The sequence below is a fragment of the Ochotona princeps genome, chromosome 16, assembly GCF_030435755.1.
Source record: "Ochotona princeps isolate mOchPri1 chromosome 16, mOchPri1.hap1, whole genome shotgun sequence".
Classification (NCBI taxonomy): Eukaryota; Metazoa; Chordata; class Mammalia; order Lagomorpha; family Ochotonidae; genus Ochotona; species Ochotona princeps.
Genome location: NC_080847.1, coordinates 50,267,766 through 50,285,487, shown reverse-complemented (window position 1 = coordinate 50,285,487; position 17,722 = coordinate 50,267,766). Strand labels below are relative to the sequence as shown.

Sequence of the window (17,722 nt, the reverse complement as noted above, 5' to 3'; positions counted from 1 at the left end):
CATTGTGTGAGGGAATGCGCCGCGTGAGGCCTGACCTTTGCCGGTGACGAGGGGGGTGGCGGCTTGGCATGCCAGGTGGGGGCCGGGGACAGCCCAGAATCGGGGCAGGGGGCCATGTCCACATCCATCCCCCCAGAAGGGCCTGGCAGGGGGGCAGTGTGCACAGCCCTGGCTCTGCTTGCTCCTTGCCACAGCCATATAAAATCTTTGGGCCTCTGGGGCCAAGGGGTGGGGAGTTGTGGCAGTGGTGGCTGGAGCAAATCGTACCATCTCTGTACCCATGCATCATCATCACTGTTAAGGGTTGGAGCTTCTGATGCAGCCATTTGTCACCTGGGCAGGTGCAGGGTGTTATTATCACAGTGGCTCAGTGACAGCCCTGACTGTACAGGCCATTCTGAAGTCCACGTGCCATCCATGACCCATGGTGGGGGTGGTGTGGGGGGAACAGGAGGGGTCGTTAGATACAAGGTTGGGTTCCTAGTTCCTAGGAAGCTCTCGGGGAAGAAAGAATGGAAAGGCAGGTACTCAGAAGCTGGCACCTCATGCTCGAGTCCTCACCACAGCCCTGTGAGGCGGGCAGGCGCCCTTCATCTCTCCACCTCGAGACCAAGGTGGAGAAGGGATATGCCCACCTGGCTGTGAGGGAGTGAGTAGTTAGCATCATTTTATAGTGAACTTGCCTCATGTCATTGTCCTAGAGCCCCGGACCCAGGAGGCACACGGAGCCAGAAGGAGTGAGCCCCAGGTGAGTGTCCTTGGCCAGCACAATGTCCCATGCCTCTCTCTGCCCTCCCTGGCTTGCAGCCTGGAGACCAGAGCCTTACGATCCCCACCCTGTCTCTCCCTGACAGACAGCAAGACCCCAGAGGAAGGGCGCTAGACCAGCAGACAGCTGCGTGGCCCCTCCGGCTGGGCTCCTGCTGGGAGGGAGTGCCTGTGCCAGGGCAGCGGTGAGAGGAAAGCAGAGTGGGGAAGTGTGTGTGGGGGGATGCTGGCCCCTCTCCCCGCCCTGGCCTCAAGCCTCCATGCCTATCCTACACAGGCCCAGAGGCAGTTGCTCCATGCAGAATTGAAGTTGATGCTGCAGCAGAAGCGGGAGCGCGAGCAGCAGCCGAAGGCACAGGAAACTTCCAGGGGTGCCATGGAGGCCAGGAGCCGGAGTGCCGAGGTGAGCAAGGGGGCATACTGTAGCTCCTCTGGGCTGCACAGGGGCCAGTGGTGTGGGGCTGCGGGTTCAGCTGCCAACTTGCAACAACAGCATTCCACATCACAGTGCTGGTTGGAGTCCTGGCTGCTCTGCTTCCGATCCAGCTCTCTGCTGATGTGTCCGGGAAGGCAGAGAAACATGGCCTGAGTGCTTGGGTCCCTGTCACCCATATAGGAGAACCACCCCCCCCAATAAAACTCCTGGCTTCAGCCTGGCCCAGACCTGGCTATTGGAGGAGTGAACCAGCAGAGGGAAGATCTCCCCTCTCTCTCTGTCTCAATCTCTTTCAGATAATAAAGTGAATAAAAGTACATCTTAAAAACAAAACAAAAAAACGAGCTAAGGCAGTGCTTGCTGGAAAAAGCAGGCAGGCAGTGCAGCATAGTGGTTGAAGACGTGGGCTGAGCTGCATGGGCTCCAGCCCCCAGCAGCCATCAACTGTGCAGCCCTGGGCAGGAGACCTCTGCTCTCCGGGACTCCCATGGGTGAGAGGAAGCAATGGTCCCTGCCTCTGAAGACTCCGCACAAGTCTCCCTGAGTGTTGCCTGCTGTCCCTGTGAAGGGGCTAGCCTTGGCCTTGGCAGGGTCCTGTTGTGTGCTGGGCACATGCACAGTGTGCACAGGTCTAGAGGAGCCAGACTGAGGATGGCTGGTAGCAGGCAGCCTCAACGACAGCTCACAGGGGGATCTGGGGCCACTGAGAACTTGCTGTGCAACCTTGGGCTAGTTCCCTTGCCTCTCTGAACCTTCCCACAGTGTCTGCTGGGGATGCTTTAGGGGAGGATGAAATGAGATGCTGCCCCCACGAGGTTCACCCCAGGGCCTTAGCCAAAGGGGACAGAGAAGGCCATGCTGTCCCTGCAGCCCTGAAGACCACTCTTTATTTAAATATATATATTTTCATTTGTTTAAAGGCAGAGGGACAGATGGACACAGACACATATTCCATCCTCATTCCCTCTGCCGATACCCACAGTAGCCAGAGCCAGGAGTTGAACACTCAATCTGGGTCTCCCACGTGGGTGGCAGGGACCCTGGGACTCGAGCCTTCACCTGCTGCCTCCCAGCCGTGCAGGAACAGGAGCTGGGATTGGAACCCGGGCACTAAGATGAGCGATGCAGGTCCTGAGTGTCTTAACCACTGCATCAAACACAGTACCACGCTCTTCCTCCTCCCCCATCCCCCTCAGGCCTTGGGGCTACTGCTGGGGGACATCTGGCTCTCCCCATTTGAGCTCTGGGCTCACTGTATCTGTGCCAGCCCCTATGCCAAGCCCCTGACAGTATCTCTTGGTTACATCCCAGAAACTCCTTCCAGGGGACCCCCCGTGTTGCTCACTGTACCCAGAGAAGGCCAGCTTCTCCCCTGGAGGCACACAGCAAGTTAGAGTCCCAGAGAGAACAAACCCTTGGGCTTCCGCCCCCTTTCTGCACATCCCACAGTGTACTCCTGGGCCCAGGCGCTCTTACACCGCGTACAGTAAATGCCAGGAATGCCTGTCTGCCAGTCCACCATTCATGACCCACGCAACACCCCCTCCCATTGGATTCCCTCGCCTGTGGGCAGCACGCTGGTCTGGGGGGAGGTCACAGGGCCCGCAACAGAGCACCCACACTCTCACAAACATTCTAGCCTGCTGACAGGCTAATCCCACTCCCCATTCTCCCATCCCGCATCGCCTAAGGGACCAGCCCTTCTCTCAAATGCCAGCCTCAACATCCCCCACCCGCCACGGCATAATCGCACCCTTGGAATATGGGTCTTTGCCCCAGCTCCAAATTAACTATTCACAAACTCCTGCCTGAACTGACAGAGCTATACTCCACTTGGCCCCGCCCACGCCTATGACCTGACCCCGCCCCCAGGGGGGTCACTCAAACTGAGGTTCCTTCGTAGCCCCACCCCTTACATGCGCAGTCCCCGGGGGGCTCCAAGAGGCTTGGCTGTCAATCTACCCGTTTAACAGTTCCCGCTAGGCACCCCCGCCGAGCGCCAGTGGCCCACTTGCAGGAGGCGTGGGCCCGGACCCCCAGGGAGGACCCCGGGCGAGGGCCGACGTCGGCGCCGCTGGCGACTTGTGGTTGCCCTCCGCAGGAGCTGAGGCGGACGGAGCTGGTAGAGATCATTGTGGAGACGGAGGCGCAGACCGGAGTCAGCGGCATCAACGTGGCGGGAGGCGGCAAAGAAGGCCTCTTCGTTCGAGAGCTGCGCGAGGACTCGCCGGCCGCACGGAGCCTCAGCCTGCAGGAAGGTGGGCGGGGCGAGACCTGGGGGCGGGGCCTGGAGTAGGTGGGCGGAGCGAAGCTGAGGCTGGGCTAGATGGGCGGGGCCGGGCTGTGGGGGCGGGGCTACGAAGCAGCCCTTGGCCCCGGGGGAGGTGGGAAAGGCTTGGGGGCGTAGCCGGGCGGTGGGACGGAGCCTAGATGGGTGGGCGGGGCCTAGAGGGGGGGACCTGGCTGAGGGGCGGGGCTAGGAAACTGCCTGAAGCCCGGTGATAGGTGGGAACGACGTGGGGGCGTGCTCTGCGACCTGGAGGCGGAGTTAAGGCCTTGGAGAGGATCCTTGTTGGCACTGTGGCTGTTAGGAACTGGAGCCCAGAGGTTGATGCCCCTAGCTGGACTCCCAGGTGCCTCGCTCATTAGTTTCCGACCTCTGTGCCTCAGTTGGGAAGTCATCTGGCACTGACTTTATGGGGTTACTACGCGGAGGAAGCGAGTCGGTATTTGAAAACAGTATATTGCTCAAGGACACATAGCAAGAACCATGGAGAGGCTAAGTGACTGCTTTTATTGTTGGGGCTGGAGTAAAAGGGTGGAGTAGGCACTTTTTAGGAAGCGTGTGATTTATTCTTGAAACAAGTATTATGAAGCACCTTCTATTTTTACCATTGCTTTTGGTGCTTGGGTTGCCACAGCAGACGCCACAAACACCAGTCCCTATTCTTTTTGTCTTGCATTCTGGTGGGGGAAAGAGGTTGAAACCCAAAAAACTAGTGAGTTAGAAAGGAGTGGCTGCTCCAGGTGCGTGGGGGGCTGCAGAGGAGAGTGAAACAAGCTGTATTGTCATTGGAAGGGCCTGGGCAGATGCCATGGGCAGTGCATAGGGGAGGAGCCAGGAGCTGCTGTGGCTGCGATAGTTAGCAAGGAGGAAGGAGAGGAAGAGGAGGGTGGGGGAAGAGCCGAGAGAAGCCAGGGGAAGGGGGACTTTTACAGGTAGGGATGAGGGCTTTGGCTTTGATTATTGGAGGGCTTGTGAGCTGCTGGGTTAGCGACCACAGGGGTGAGGGCTGTGAGCAGAGACCCAGCAGGCAGCTGCTCTGATGGTCTGACTGACAGGGATGCTTAGGACGGGCACCAGAGGTGATGACTTGGATTCTGCGTGGACTGGCAGGGGAACCTTCAGGATTGGTCAGGATGCAACTGAGCAACTTTTCAAAGATAACTTGATTTTATTTGAGAGGCAAAGTGACAGATTTTCCATCTACTTTCATCATTCCCCAAAGAGTTGCACCTGCCAGAGTTGGACCAGGTGGAAGCAGGGAGCTGGGTCTCCCACGTGGGTTCCAGGGACATAAGCACTTGAGCTATCTTCTGTGGCTTTCCCAAGTGTGTCTTAGCTGAAGCGAGCTGGATCCATGGCAGGGCAGCCAGGGCTCAGACAGATACTCTCATATGGGATGCTGATGTGGCAGGCAGTACATCACTAACATCCAGAGAACGTTGAAGTGAGAGTGGAGCTGCTGGCTCAGAACCAGAGTGCTATGTGGGAAAGAGCCACCTGAGAGAGTTACCTGCAGGAGAGAGATGGCCAGGGGCCTGAAGGTTAGGCCTGGACTTTATGGAGGCAAGGCCTAGCTAGGGGTGTGGCTCTGGGGCAGGTTAGCTGGGCCAGGCTCAGTGGCCCTGGGAGATGCTCACGCCCCACCCACCTCCCCTCACCCACCTCCAGGGGACCAGCTGCTGAGCGCCCGCGTGTTCTTTGAAAATGTCAAGTATGAGGATGCGCTGCGCCTGCTCCAATGCGCCGAGCCTTACAAGGTCTCCTTCTGCCTGAAGCGCACTGTGCCCACCGGGGACCTGGCGCTGCGGCCCGGCACCGTGGCCGGTTACGAGATCAAGGGCCCGCGGGCCAAGGTGGCCAAGCTGGTACGCGTGCTTAGCCCAGTCCCGGCCCTGGACTGCTCCGGTGATGCTACGTCTATGCCCTGAGCCCCAACTCCCTGCCACCGGGTGCCAGTCTTGCCCTCTGTCTTGTCACTAACTGGTGCTAATTCCAGCTCCCTCACCCTGGCAGCCCTCCCTGGGGAGGGGGACCCACTCTCCCCCCATCAGGGGCCTCCACCCATCTAAGAGGGACATCGTCCCCACCACTACCAAAGAGAGCTGGGCAGGCTGTTTGGCAAAGCCGCCAATTTGGTGCAAATGCCAGATGGGGCAGATCCCGTTCCCTTCTGGGCCTCCCTCTGTCCCACCGCCTCCCGCCTCTCTCCTCTCTCCCCAGAACATCCAGAGTCTCTCCCCTGTGAAGAAGAAGAAGATGATGATGATGCCTGGGGTCCTTGGGTCCCCCACAGATCTGGCCCCTGTTGACGTCGAGTTCTCCTTCCCCAAGTTCTCCCGCCTGCGCCGGGGTCTCAAAGCCGAGACCCTCGAGGGGCCCGTCCCTGCTGCCCCTACCCGCCGACGCCTCCAGCTGCCTCGGCTACGTGTGCGGGAAGTGGCCCAGGGAGCCCAGGCAGCTCGACTGGCTGCCGCAGCCCCTCCCCCCAGAAAGGTCAAGGTGGAGGCTGAGGAGGGGGCAGCAGGAGCCCGTTTTGCCGCCCCCCAGGTGGAGTTGGTTGTGCCCCAGTTGCCAGGTGCCGATGCGAGTGTGCCACAAGCCCCAGCTCCCAAAGGGGTCCCCTCAGCAGAAGTGGCCAGCAGCTTTACCCTCCTTCCAGCCTTCGGCTTGGGAGCCCTGGCTGCACCTGCCGTAGAGGCCCCTCCTGCAGGGATCCAGCTTCCCCAGGTAGAGCTGCCTGCCTTGCCCTCCCTGCCCACTCTGCCCACACTTCCTTGCCTAGAGGCCCGGGAAGGGGCCGCGGCAGTGACCGTGCCCATCCTGGATGTGGCAGCACCTGCTGTGGGTGTGGACCTGGCCTTGCCGGGTGCAGAGGTGGAGGCACGGGCAGAGGTGCCTGAGGTGGCTCTGAAGATGCCCCGCCTCAGCTTCCCCCGCTTCGGGGCTCGAGCAAAGGACACTGTTGAGGCCAAGGCGGCCAAGGGCAGCCCAGAGGCCAAGGCCAAGGGGCCCAGACTTCGAATGCCCACTTTTGGGCTTTCCCTCCTGGAGTCCCGGGCCGCTGCCATAGCCACACCAGAAACCACTACAGAAAGTAAGCTAAAGCCGCCAACCATCAAGATGCCTGCCTTTGGCATCGGGGTGTTGGGGCCTGAGGTCAAGGGGCCCAAGGGGGCAGAAGTGAAACTCCCCAAAGCTCCTGATGTCAAGCTCCCCAAAATGCCTGAGGTGACTGTGCCTGAGGTGCGGCTTCCGGAAGTACAGCTGCCCAAAGTCCCTGAGATGAAGCTACCCAAGGTGCCTGAGGTGGCCGTGCCTGATGTGCAACTCCCCGAGGTGCAACTGCCCAAAGTTTGCGAGATGAAATTTCCAGAAGTGAAATTGCCCAAGGTGCCCGAGATGGCCGTGCCCGACGTGCACCTTCCAGAGGTGCAGCTGCCAAAGGTTCCAGAAATGAAGCTCCCCAAGGTGCCCGAGATGGCCGTGCCCGACGTGCACCTGCCACAGGTAGAGTTGCCAAAAGTTCCAGAAATGAAGCTCCCCAAGGTGCCCGAGATGGCCGTGCCCGACATGCACCTGCCACAGGTACAGCTGCCGAAGGTTACAGAAATGAAACTTCCAGAAATGAAGCTCCCCAAGGTGCCTGAGATGGCTGTGCCAGACGTGCACCTCCCGGAGGTTCAGCTACCGAAAGTCTCTGAGATGAAGCTTCCAGAAATAAAGCTCCCCAAGGTCTCCGAGATGGCTGTACCTGATGTACGACTCCCAGAAGTGCAGCTGCCCAAAGTTTCAGAAATGAAACTTCCAGAAATGAAGCTTCCGGAAATGAAGCTCCCCAAGGTGCCCGAGATGGCTGTGCCAGACGTGCACCTCCCGGAGGTACAGCTACCGAAAGTCTCTGAGATGAAGCTTCCAGAAATGAAACTCCCCAAGGTGCCTGAGATAGCCGTGCCCGATGTGCGGCTCCCGGAGGTGCAACTGCCGAAGGTGTCAGAGATTCGACTGCCAGAGCTCCAGGTGCCCAAGGTCCCTGAGGTGTGTCTCCCTGAGGTCCCAGAGCTGAAGCTGCCTCAGCCCCCAGAGGTACAGCTGACAGTTGCCAGGCCAGAGCAGGCTGAAGGGATAGAGTTTGGCTTCAAGATGCCCAAGATGACCATGCCTAAGCTAGGGAGGGCAGAGTCTCCAACTCTGCGAGGCAAGCTGGGTGAGGCAGGTGCCCAGGGTCCAGGGAAACTGCTGCCGCTGCCCTGTCTGCAGCCAGAGGAGGGGGGCGAGGCCCGTGCAGGGGCCCCCTCGCTCACTCTGCCCTCGGTGGAGCTGCGCCTGCCGGGGGCCCTCAGTTTGGAGACGTCTATCCAAGCTGCCGGAGCCAAGCCGGCAGAGGGCGCCGCAGGAGCGGCCGGGGCCGGCGAGGTGGGCTTCCGGGTGCCCTCTGTTGAGCTGGTTGCTCCGCAGCTGCCTGTCACAGCAGCCCAGGTGGAAGAGCGGCAGCCAGGGACCCCAGAGATGAAAGGCAGGTCCTCCTCCAGGTTCTCCTTGCCTAAGTTTGGACTCTCGGGGACCAAGGTGGCCAAGGCAGAGGTTGAGAGGGCCGGGCGAGCCAGCAAGCTGAAGGCGTCCAAGTTCGCCATCTCGCTCTCCAAGGCCAAGGCGGGGACGGAGTCGGAGACCAAAGGAGACGGGGAGGCAAGCCTGCTGCCCGCCCTCGACCTGTCCATCCCACAGCTTGGGCTGGATGCCCGTCTGCCAGCGGGCAAGGCGGAGGGGGCAGGGCCTGACGGCAAGCTCAAAGGGCCTAGGTTTGCTCTGCCCAAATTTGGGGTCAGAGGCCGGGACACAGAGGCAGGGGAGCTGGCACCAGGCGGGGCAGAGCTGGAGGTCAAGGGCTGGGGCTGGGATGGGAAGGTGAAGATGCCCAAGCTGAGGATGCCATCCTTTGGGCTGGCTCGAGGTCGGGAGGTTGAGGCTCAGGCTGCACGTGGCAGCCCCGGGGAGAAGCTGGAGACCATCACAGGACAGCTGAAGATCCCAGAGGTGGAGCTGCTTACGCTGGGGGCCCAGGAGGCAGGAGGGGCAGCTGCTGTCAGTGGGACACAGGTGCCTACCATCAAACAAGCAGTCCCTGAAAGCCACCAGGGCGAGATGAGAATGCCCCCACTGAGCATCTCACTGCCCCAGGTTGAGCTGACCGGTTTTGGGGAGGTGGGTACCCCGGGGCAACAGGCTGAGGGTAAAGTCCCTGTAGACCAGGACACCGCAGGCTACAAGATCCAGGGGCCCCTGGCGCTGCCTAGGGCCCAGGCAACAGGAGGCGAGCTATTGGTGGGCGAGGGCATCTTCAAGATGCCCGCTGTGTCCGTGCCCCAGCTTGAGCTGGACATGGGGATGGGTCATGAGGCACAGGCTGGGGAGGTAGCCACGGGTGAGGGTGGCCTGAGGCTAAAATCGCCCACCCTAGGGACCGGAATTGAGGCTGGGGGACAGGGCTCTGAGGACCAGGCCCCAGGGGCTGAGCGCACCTTCCGCCTTTTACTGCCTGATGTGGAACTCTCACCGCCAGCTGTGGGCAGCCACGCCGAGTATCAAGTGACAGAGGGCGACGGGGAGACAGGCCACAAGCTCAAGGTGCGGCTGCCCAAGTTGGGCCTGACCAGAGCCAGGGAGGGGGCGGAGGAGGGCGAAAAAACCAAGAGTCCCAAACTCAGGCTGCCCCGTGTGGGGTTCAGCCAAAGCGAGCCGGCTGGAAAGGAGGGCTCACCCAGCCCGAAAGAGGAGGAAGAGGAGGAGGAGGGGCGCCAGGGCCGGGGGCGGGTCCGCTTGCCCCGAGTTGGCCTGGTGTCCCCTTCCAAGGCCTCTAGGGGGCAGGAAGGCGAAGTGGCCGCCAAGTCTCCTGTAGGGGAGAAGTCACCCAAGTTTCGATTCCCCAGGGTGTCCCTAAGCCCTAAGGCCCGGAGCGGGAGTGGGGAGCAGGAAGAGGGTGGATTCCGAGTCCGTCTGCCCAGTGTGGGGTTTTCCGAGGTGGGGGCTCCGGGCCCCACCCGACTGGAGGGGGCTCAGGCTGCCGCTGTCTGAAACCCTGGCACCCCAGCCTCCTGTGCTATCACCTCCTATCCCCATCCCTATTTGTGTGTGGTTAACTAGCACTAACTCCAAGAGGGTTGGGCAGGAAGCCCGTGCCCATCTGCCTGGCAGGTGCCTGTGTGTTGAGCTGGGGCATGTGAATAAAATAATCAGATGTGGCTGTGTATGCTGTTTCCCGTGTTGGGAGTGTGGGGCGGGGAAGGGGGAGCAGTGGCAGGAGGTGCAAAGAATGGAGCCCTCAAAGAGGAGGTGCAGGGGTACACTTGAGCCTAGCCGCCCCCCAGAGGGTGTAGTGGGAATCAGTTCCTATTGTGAGAGGTGGCCCAGGCCCAGGCCTTCACAGTTCTCAGACAACCTTTGGTGAGAGCAGGACTCTAGCGGATCCCTCTGCTTGGATGGGTTTGGGGGACTGCCTGTCCTGAGAGATCCCCCATGTCCCTGATGACTGCTCTGCACTTGTGCTCTGCCAGGGAGGGGCCCCTATGGCCTTCCCTTTCCTGTTGGACTGGTCCGACTGCCCTGGTCACTGGGGCCCCACCCAGGAAAGCCCTCCCGGTCCCTATCCCAGGATCACGGGTTCAGAGCCTCCAATCCCACGCCCCTGCTGTCTTGGGGCTATGGTTCAGCGTCTCAGCATCCCCAGCTCCCATCAGTGTGGTGCTGTGGCTCCAAGGTCCCCAGGCTGTGCCCTTTTCTGACCCAGGGTCCAAACGTTGTGGCCCACAACACACGTGCTGCACTGTGTGATTCCAAGGCTCCCAGCAAACCCTCCCCCCGTTCCGTTTAGCACCTTGTGCCTGGGGTCCCTGACTCCTGGGATGCTCCTCTCTCTCTCCATTCATCCCCGCGCCACCCAGGCTGTCCCAGCAGCGACAGTGGTGGCCTCTCAGTGGCCATGCCAGAGGATGTCCTCTGTCTCCCTGGTCCTGACAGCTCAGGGTCCCTGTTTCCCCCAGACACTCACCTCCATCTCCCTTGCCGCACTGTGGGCCCTCAGGGCTTCTCCGAGGACTCCCCTTCACCCCTACACCCTCCCTGGGCTGTGCCACGCTCCCCCGTGGCCCCCACACCTCCTCTGTGCGCTGGCAACTCCCCAACTCCCTCCAGTGTCTGCCTGGGTGTGCAACAGCCTTCTTGGGGGACTCCTCCATCACACATCGGATGTCTCCTGGGCACAAGTTTTTGGGGTCAGAGGTGTTTCAAGGTCAAAATATGTCTTTGGCAGGCAACTGGTAACTTAGGAACTTCAAAAAAAATTTTTTTAAAGATTTATTTATTTTATTGGAAAGGCAGATATAGAGAGAAGGAGAGCCAGAGGAAGATATTCCATCTGATGGTTCACTCCCCAAGTGGCCGCAACTGCTGGAGCTGAGCCAATCCGAAACCAGGAGCCAGGAGCTTCTTCCAGGTCTCCCACACATGTGCAGGGTCCCAAGGCTTTGGGCCATACTCCACTGCTTTCCCAGGCCACAAGCAGGGAGTTGGATGGGAAGTGAGGCCTCTGTTATTAGAACTGGCGCCCCTATGGGATCCTGGTGCATGCAAGGCGACGACTTTAGCTGTTACATTATTGTGCTGAGCCTAGCACTTTCAAAATTTTTGTATTGATTTGAAAGGCAGAGAGAAAGAGAGAGATCTTGCAGCTGCTGGTTCACTCCCCACAGGTCCGCAGTATCTGGGGCTAAGCCATTAAAAATCAGAAGCCCAAAATTCAATCTGGATCGCCTGCCTGGGTGGCAGGGACCCAAGTCTAGAAGCTGTCACAAGCTGCCTCCCAGGATACACATGAGCAGGGAGCTGGATCAGAAGCAGAGACAGGATTCAAAGCCAAACACTGTGACATCGCACAGGGATCCTGAGGGCATCTTCACCCCTGTACACATGCCTCCCCCTGCATTGGGCACCTTTAGACTTTTTTTTTAAAGATTTTATCTCTCTCTCTCTTTGAAAATGAGAAAGAGAAAAATCTTCCATCTGCTGGTTCACTGCCCAAACGGCTGCAACAGCTGGAGCTGAGCTGATTCAAAGCCAGGAGCCAGGAACCTCCTCCAGGTCTCCCACATGGGTGTAGGATTCCAAGTCCTTAGGCCATCCTCTACTGCTTTCCCAGGCCACAAGCAGGGAGCTGGATGGGAAGTGGAGCAGCTGGGATACAAACTGATACCCATATGGGATGCTGGTGCTAACAGGTATTGGATTAGCCTGTTGAGCCACTGGGTTGGCCCCATCTTTACACTTCTTTGTGCCTTGATTGCATCTTCTGGACACACCTTGAAACATTTTAATGTTACAGATCCTACCTCAACTTTTTTTCTTCTTTCAGGTCCCCTTAGGTACCCTGTCCCTGGGGACTCCAAGCCATATCACGTATAGTTGACCCGCCAGGTGTCTCACTAACCCACTGCCTCCACCTGCCCTCTACATCCTGCCCTGCTTTTTTTCACTTTTGCCCTTGCCAGAGCCCTTCCGTGGCTCCCTGGTATCCTCAGGGCGAAGTCCAAACTTCCGGCACTTATCCCAGCCATCCCTCCCCCAGGGCAGCTGAGGGGCCGGGGCATGCGTACATGTGTGGGCACGCACACACTCATACACACACCACACACACTGTGCCCCACTCCTGCCCATGGGCCTGTTCTCCTGTAGGCCGATGTCCACAATCAGGCTCCCCTCCCTCCTGACCTCTTACCTCTCCAGGGTTCCGCTGCTGGGTGGGGGAGGGGCCCTGCCTGGCACCCTACCCCCCATTCTAGCCAGGAGCTCAGGTCTCTAACAACAGAACCAGAGCTACTCAGTAACACTGGGGGGTCTGGGGCCCCTCATCCCAAGCCGGGAGGGCTTTGGGGGAGGGCTGCAGCCCCTGGCAGACTTGCTGTGTGGCCCAGGAGGCCTGAGGGTGCCGGGGACGTGGAACCCAATCTCAGAGAAGGAGCAAGCACGAGTTCTGTTCTCTTCCTCCGCCACATTGGGAGGCTGGTGGCTCAGCGGCAGCAGCGGCAGGAGGCCTTGGTGGCACAGTCCGTGGGGAGGGTCCCCCAGGCAGGGGAGCGTCCTGTAACAGGGGCACCATGGCTACCATCCAGTCGGAGACGGACTGTTATGACATCATTGAGGTGCTGGGCAAGGGCACCTTCGGGGAGGTGGCCAAGGGCTGGCGACGCAGCACAGGTGAGATGGTGGCCATCAAGATCCTCAAGAATGACGCCTACCGCAACCGTATCATCAAGAACGAGCTGAAACTGCTGCGCTGCATGAGGGGCCTGGACCCCGAGGAGGCCCATGTCATCCGCTTCCTTGAGTTCTTCCACGACGCCCTCAAGTTCTACCTGGTCTTTGAGCTGCTGGAGCAGAACCTCTTTGAATTCCAGAAGGAGAACAACTTTGCACCCCTCCCTGCCCGCCATATCCGCACCGTCACCTTGCAAGTGCTCAGGGCCCTGGCACGTCTCAAAGAGCTGGCCATCATCCACGCCGACCTCAAGCCTGAGAACATCATGCTGGTGGACCAGACGCGCTGTCCCTTCAGGGTCAAGGTCAGTGTGGCTGTCTATGGCGGTTTCTCTGACAGAGAGAGAGAGAGAGAGAGAGAGAGAGAGAGAGCACCTCCACCTGCTGGCTCATTACCCAAATGACCACAATAGCTAGGAATGGGTCAGGTTGAAGCCTGCTGCTACAAACTCCCGAGTCTCCCTTGTGGTTGCAGGAACTTGGGCCATCCTCTGCTGCTTTCCCAGGCACATTAGCAAGGAGCTGGATAGGAAGTGGAGCAACTGAGTCTCAAATCTCACTTTGCTGAACGAGACAGCTGCATCGCAGGCAGAGGCACAACCTGTTGTGCTCAAGGCCAGCCTGGGCATGAGGCCGCTCTGCTGGTGCCTCACCCTCTAGGCTGGAAGCCTGCCCCATGTACCCATCTACTCTTTCCTAGCTCTGACAGTGTGCCAGGCACTGCAGGTGCCCCCACTGAGGGAAGGAGACAGGCAGAGTTCCCATCCTGCTGGGGCTGAGCTCTAACTGGGGAGAGAGAAGACCTTGGTTATACAGTAAAGCAGGTGGCATGTGAGAGGGTATGGACCTAAAGGGGGAAAGGGTCATGGGGTCATGGGGTCATGGGTGGAGGGGACAGCCAGTGCCAAGGCCCTGGGCTGGCTCATGTGGGGGCTGGTGAGGAGGCCAGCGTGGCTGGAGGACAGGGCATAAGAGCCAGAGGGGCAGCAGCTGAGGGCAGAGGCAGATTGCACTGTGAGGACCTGGGCTGGTTTGAAATGGTTAGTTTTTTAAAAAAATTATTTTTTTTAAAGATTTATTCATTTTATTACAGCCAGATATACACAGAGGAGGAGAGACAGAGAGGAAGATCTTCCATCCGATGATTCACTCCCCAAGTGAACCGCAACGGGCCGGTGCTCTCCGATCCGATGCCGGGAACCTGGAACCTCTTCGGGTCTCCCACGCGGGTGCAGTGTCCCAATGCATTGGGCCGTCCTCAACTGCTTTCCCAGGCCACAAGCAGGGAGCTGGATGGGAAGTGGAGCTGCAGGGATTAGAACCGGCGCCCATATGGGATTCCGGGGCTTTCAAGGCGAGGACTTTAGCCGCTAGGCCGTGCCGCCGGGCCCTAAAAAAATTATTTATGGATGTGTTATTTATTTGAATGTGTTATGGATGTGTTATTTATTTATTTAGTTAGTTACAGAGAGGAAGAGATCTTTTATCCCTTAGTTTACTCCCACCCTCCAACCTTCACCCTAACCTGTGACAGCCAGGACTGGGACAGGCCGTAGCCAGGTATTAGGAAGTCCCACCTGGATCCCCGACACATTAGTAGTAGGGATCAAGCACCTGGGCTACCCTCTGCTGCCTCCCAGGAGCTCAGGCAGGGAACTGGATCCGAATCGCAAAGCAGCTGGAATCGGAAGCAGGAACTCTAACGCGGAGAGTGTGGCTAACCCTAGCATCCCATTACTCCCGCCGCTCCATGGCTTGTGACTTATTCTATTTCTTTATTTAAAAGGCAGAGAGACAGAAGGATACTGGTTTTCCCTTCAAATACCCACAATAGCCAGAGTGAGGTCAGGCTGAAGTCAGGACCCAGGAACTCCTACCTGAGGATGACAGGGACCCTCCCACTTCAGCTGTCACCTGCTGTGGAAGCCAGAATTAGGAATGGAGCCAGGTGGTTCAAGCCTGGGCCCTCCAACAGCGGGTGTGGGTGTCACAAGTGGGGTCTTCACCACTGTGCCAGATGCCGCCCTCCCCCCCCACTTCATCTTCTGTCTCAGGCTGTGGATGTGAGTAGGGGAGGGAGGAGTTGCAGCCCAAGTGGCCACAGACTTACGAGGAGGGCAGCCTGGAGGGCAGGGAGGTGGGTAGGCAGTGAGGAAGCCCCTGGGCTCTTCTGGATGGGGGAGAAGTAGGGGGCTGGCACCAGCCTGGGGGCAGCGGATAGAGGCAGCAGGGAAGTTCCGGGTCTGTTTGGAAGGTGGAGCCAGCCAGAGTTGCAGATGGAGAAGCTGCAGGGGGAAGGAGGGTGAAAGAAAGGGCAGGCCAAACCCTCCTATGGCCCAGTTCAGGCCTGCAGAAAGGTCAAGCAGACAGAGCTAGGGGCTTAGCGAGAGATGAAGATTCCCACAGACAGATGCCAGGGAAGAACCACGAGCTGGGCCAACCCTGTCACTCAAGTCCCTTCCCACACGGCAGGTGATTGACTTCGGCTCGGCCAGCATCTTCAGCGAGGTGCGTTACGTGAAGGAGCCGTACATCCAGTCGCGATTCTACCGGGCCCCAGAGATCCTGCTGGGGCTGCCCTTCTGCGAGAAGGTGGATGTGTGGTCCCTGGGCTGTGTTATGGCTGAGCTGCATCTGGGCTGGCCCCTGTACCCGGGCAACAATGAGTACGACCAGGTGCGCTACATCTGTGAGACCCAGGGCCTGCCCAAGCCACACCTGCTACATGCTGCCCGCAAGGCCCACCACTTCTTCAAGCGCAGTGTCCACCCTGATGCCACCAATCCCTGGCAGCTCAAGTCCTCCGCTGACTACCTGGCTGAGACCAAGGTAGGATGGCGGGCTGTGTGGAGGTGGGGGAGTCCATAATAGCTTGGAGGGCTACAGGGGATCTAGGAGAAGGGATTGGGAAGATGATGGGCAGCTCCTCTGTCAGCCTCAGCTCTGAAGTCAGTAGCACGTGCAGCATGAAGCTAGACAGCGGGGGGACTGGAAATTGGAGGTCAGCTAGGGAAGCTCTCCCAGCAAGAGGTGGCAGAGACCAAAGGTGGGTGGAAGACTTGCTGACTAGGACAGCAAGAAGGGTCTTATTTGGCCCTAGAAGGCTGGGGGTGATGCAGGGGCGGGTTTGGATGCAGAGGTTGCAATGACCAAAAGGGATCTGCCATTGACATGCCAAGTCAGGGTAGCCCCTCTGCTGGGTGCTGGCAGGGGTGGCACCAACCTGGCCATGCGCTAACCCTGTGTACCCCCTCCCCTGCCTCACCAGGTGCGCCCGCTGGAGCGCCGCAAGTACATGCTCAAATCCTTGGACCAGATCGAGACGGTGAACGGCGGTGGGGCCATGGGCCGTCTGAACTTCCCAGACCGCGAGGCGCTGGCCGAGCTGGCCGACCTCAAGAGCATGGTGGAGCTGATCAAGCGCATGCTGACATGGGAGTCACATGAGCGCATCAGCCCCAGCTCAGCCCTGCGTCACCCCTTTGTGTCCATGCAGCAGCTGCGCAGTGCCCACGAGTCCACCCGCTATTACCAGTTGTCCTTGCGCAGCCGCCGCCTCTCACTGCAGGTGGAAGGCAAGCCGCCCCTGCTGGTCCCGGCCACAGCCGAGGAAGGCCCTCCCTACTACCGCCTAGCCGAGGAGGAGGAGGAGGAAGAGGAGGAGGAGGTGGCCATTGGCCTGGGCAGTGTGGCCAGCAGTGGGTCCTTCTTCCGAGAGGAGAAGGCACCAGGAGTCCAGCGGGCCATTGACCAGCTGGATGACCTGAGCCTGCAGGAGGCGGGTCGCGGGCTATGGGGTGAGACCCACACTGACGTGGTCGTGCCCGACATGCTGGCCCCGCTCAAGGCTGCCACCACCGGCTGCCACGTGCCCGATGTGGGCCCTGAGCCCATCCTGGCCTTCTATGGCAGCCGCCTGGCCAGCCGCCACAAGGCCCGCAAGCTGCCTGTGGGCTCCAAGTCCGACTCCAACTTCAGCAACCTCATCCACCTGAGCCAGACCTCCCCAGAGGACGAAGGGCCTTGCCGGGGCAGTGGCTGGGAGGAGGGCGAACACCACGGGGCCTCGGTTGAGCCACCGGCCATCCTGCAGCGGGATGGGGATGGGCCAAGCATCAAAGACATGGCCATGGACGCTGAGGTAAGCCACAGCAGGAAGCCAGCTTTCCAGGGCTGCTGCTGGGCCCAGGGCTTCCCCTAGAGCTGTAGCCAGCCCTAGTGGCTCAGCCTGTGGGAACCCATATTCAGGATAGGGGGTTACCTATTCTCCTGCCCACAACACCCCACCCACTATTATAGCCTTAACTGTGTACTAGGGCCCAGCATACTGACTTACCTGCAGGCTGCTGCAAATTTGGGCATGCAGTAATTACCTCTTTCATAGTGTTGAAGACCAGCAGACAGACCCCTCTTGGCTGATGCACTGTCCCCCACCCACCTCATGTTCTCTCATCCTCCCCCCACAGAGGCCGGGCCTGGAGCTCTTTGAGCCCAGCAGCTGTCCTGGAGAATGGTTGAGCAACACTGACTGGACGCTGGAAGGCATCAGGGGGCCACGGGCCCAGGGGCTCCCACCACGCCACCCCCACCAGCATGGCCCACCTCGGGCCGCCAGTTTTCTGCAGCATGTTGGCGGGCATCACTGATAGAGACTGCCCCCTCCCGCTCTGTCCCCTGCTCCTCGCCGCAGGCTGCGTTAACTGGGCTGGCCTCTCAGAGTCCATTTTTCTTCATCGTACAAATTATTCTTACACAAAGATAGTTTCCCAGAATTGCCCCTCACTCCGAGCCCCATGCATACCTGCACACAACGCTCCCCTCTCCCAAGCACTCGCCTGGGCCTTGGCGTCTGGCCCACAGCCCCTTCGGCCTGAGGGCTGGCAGCCAGGGGGCTACACCCAGGTGGCCGTGAGCTTGCCCTCAGC

The 17,722-nt window shown here is 59.5% G+C and overlaps 2 protein-coding genes across 2 annotated transcripts; both read left to right on the top strand.

Moving 5' to 3' along the window:
* Positions 1-708: 708 nt before the first annotated feature.
* On the top strand, positions 709-9,724 carry PRX (periaxin). Its single transcript, XM_036492694.2, has 6 exons — positions 709-748; positions 855-953; positions 1,046-1,171; positions 3,306-3,462; positions 5,160-5,356; positions 5,712-9,724. Exons 3-6 carry the CDS (start codon positions 1,082-1,084, stop codon positions 9,561-9,563), a joined length of 4,296 nt encoding a protein of 1,431 aa, XP_036348587.2. The 5' UTR covers positions 709-748; positions 855-953; positions 1,046-1,081; the 3' UTR covers positions 9,564-9,724.
* A 2,797-nt stretch (positions 9,725-12,521) lies between these two features.
* Positions 12,522-17,458, top strand: HIPK4 (homeodomain interacting protein kinase 4). The gene is made up of 4 exons (XM_004598014.2): positions 12,522-13,102; positions 15,270-15,626; positions 16,066-16,938; positions 17,264-17,458. The coding sequence occupies exons 1-4, from the start codon at positions 12,638-12,640 to the stop codon at positions 17,441-17,443; spliced, it is 1,875 nt and encodes a 624-aa protein (XP_004598071.2). The 5' UTR covers positions 12,522-12,637; the 3' UTR covers positions 17,444-17,458.
* The last annotated feature ends 264 nt before the right edge of the window (positions 17,459-17,722 follow it).

Bases quoted from the DNA above. Each gene is read 5' to 3' on its own strand.
- HIPK4 (XM_004598014.2), top strand. From the start codon at position 12,638: ATGGCTACCATCCAGTCGGAGACGGACTGTTATGACATCATTGAGGTG. The intron at 15,627-16,065 runs GTAGGATGGCGG...CTGCCTCACCAG, and splicing joins ACTACCTGGCTGAGACCAAG to GTGCGCCCGCTGGAGCGCCG. The intron at 16,939-17,263 runs GTAAGCCACAGC...CTCCCCCCACAG, and splicing joins ACATGGCCATGGACGCTGAG to AGGCCGGGCCTGGAGCTCTT.
- PRX (XM_036492694.2), top strand. From the start codon at position 1,082: ATGCTGCAGCAGAAGCGGGAGCGCGAGCAGCAGCCGAAGGCACAGGAA. The intron at 3,463-5,159 runs GTGGGCGGGGCG...ACCCACCTCCAG, and splicing joins GAGCCTCAGCCTGCAGGAAG to GGGACCAGCTGCTGAGCGCC. The intron at 5,357-5,711 runs GTACGCGTGCTT...CTCTCTCCCCAG, and splicing joins GGGCCAAGGTGGCCAAGCTG to AACATCCAGAGTCTCTCCCC.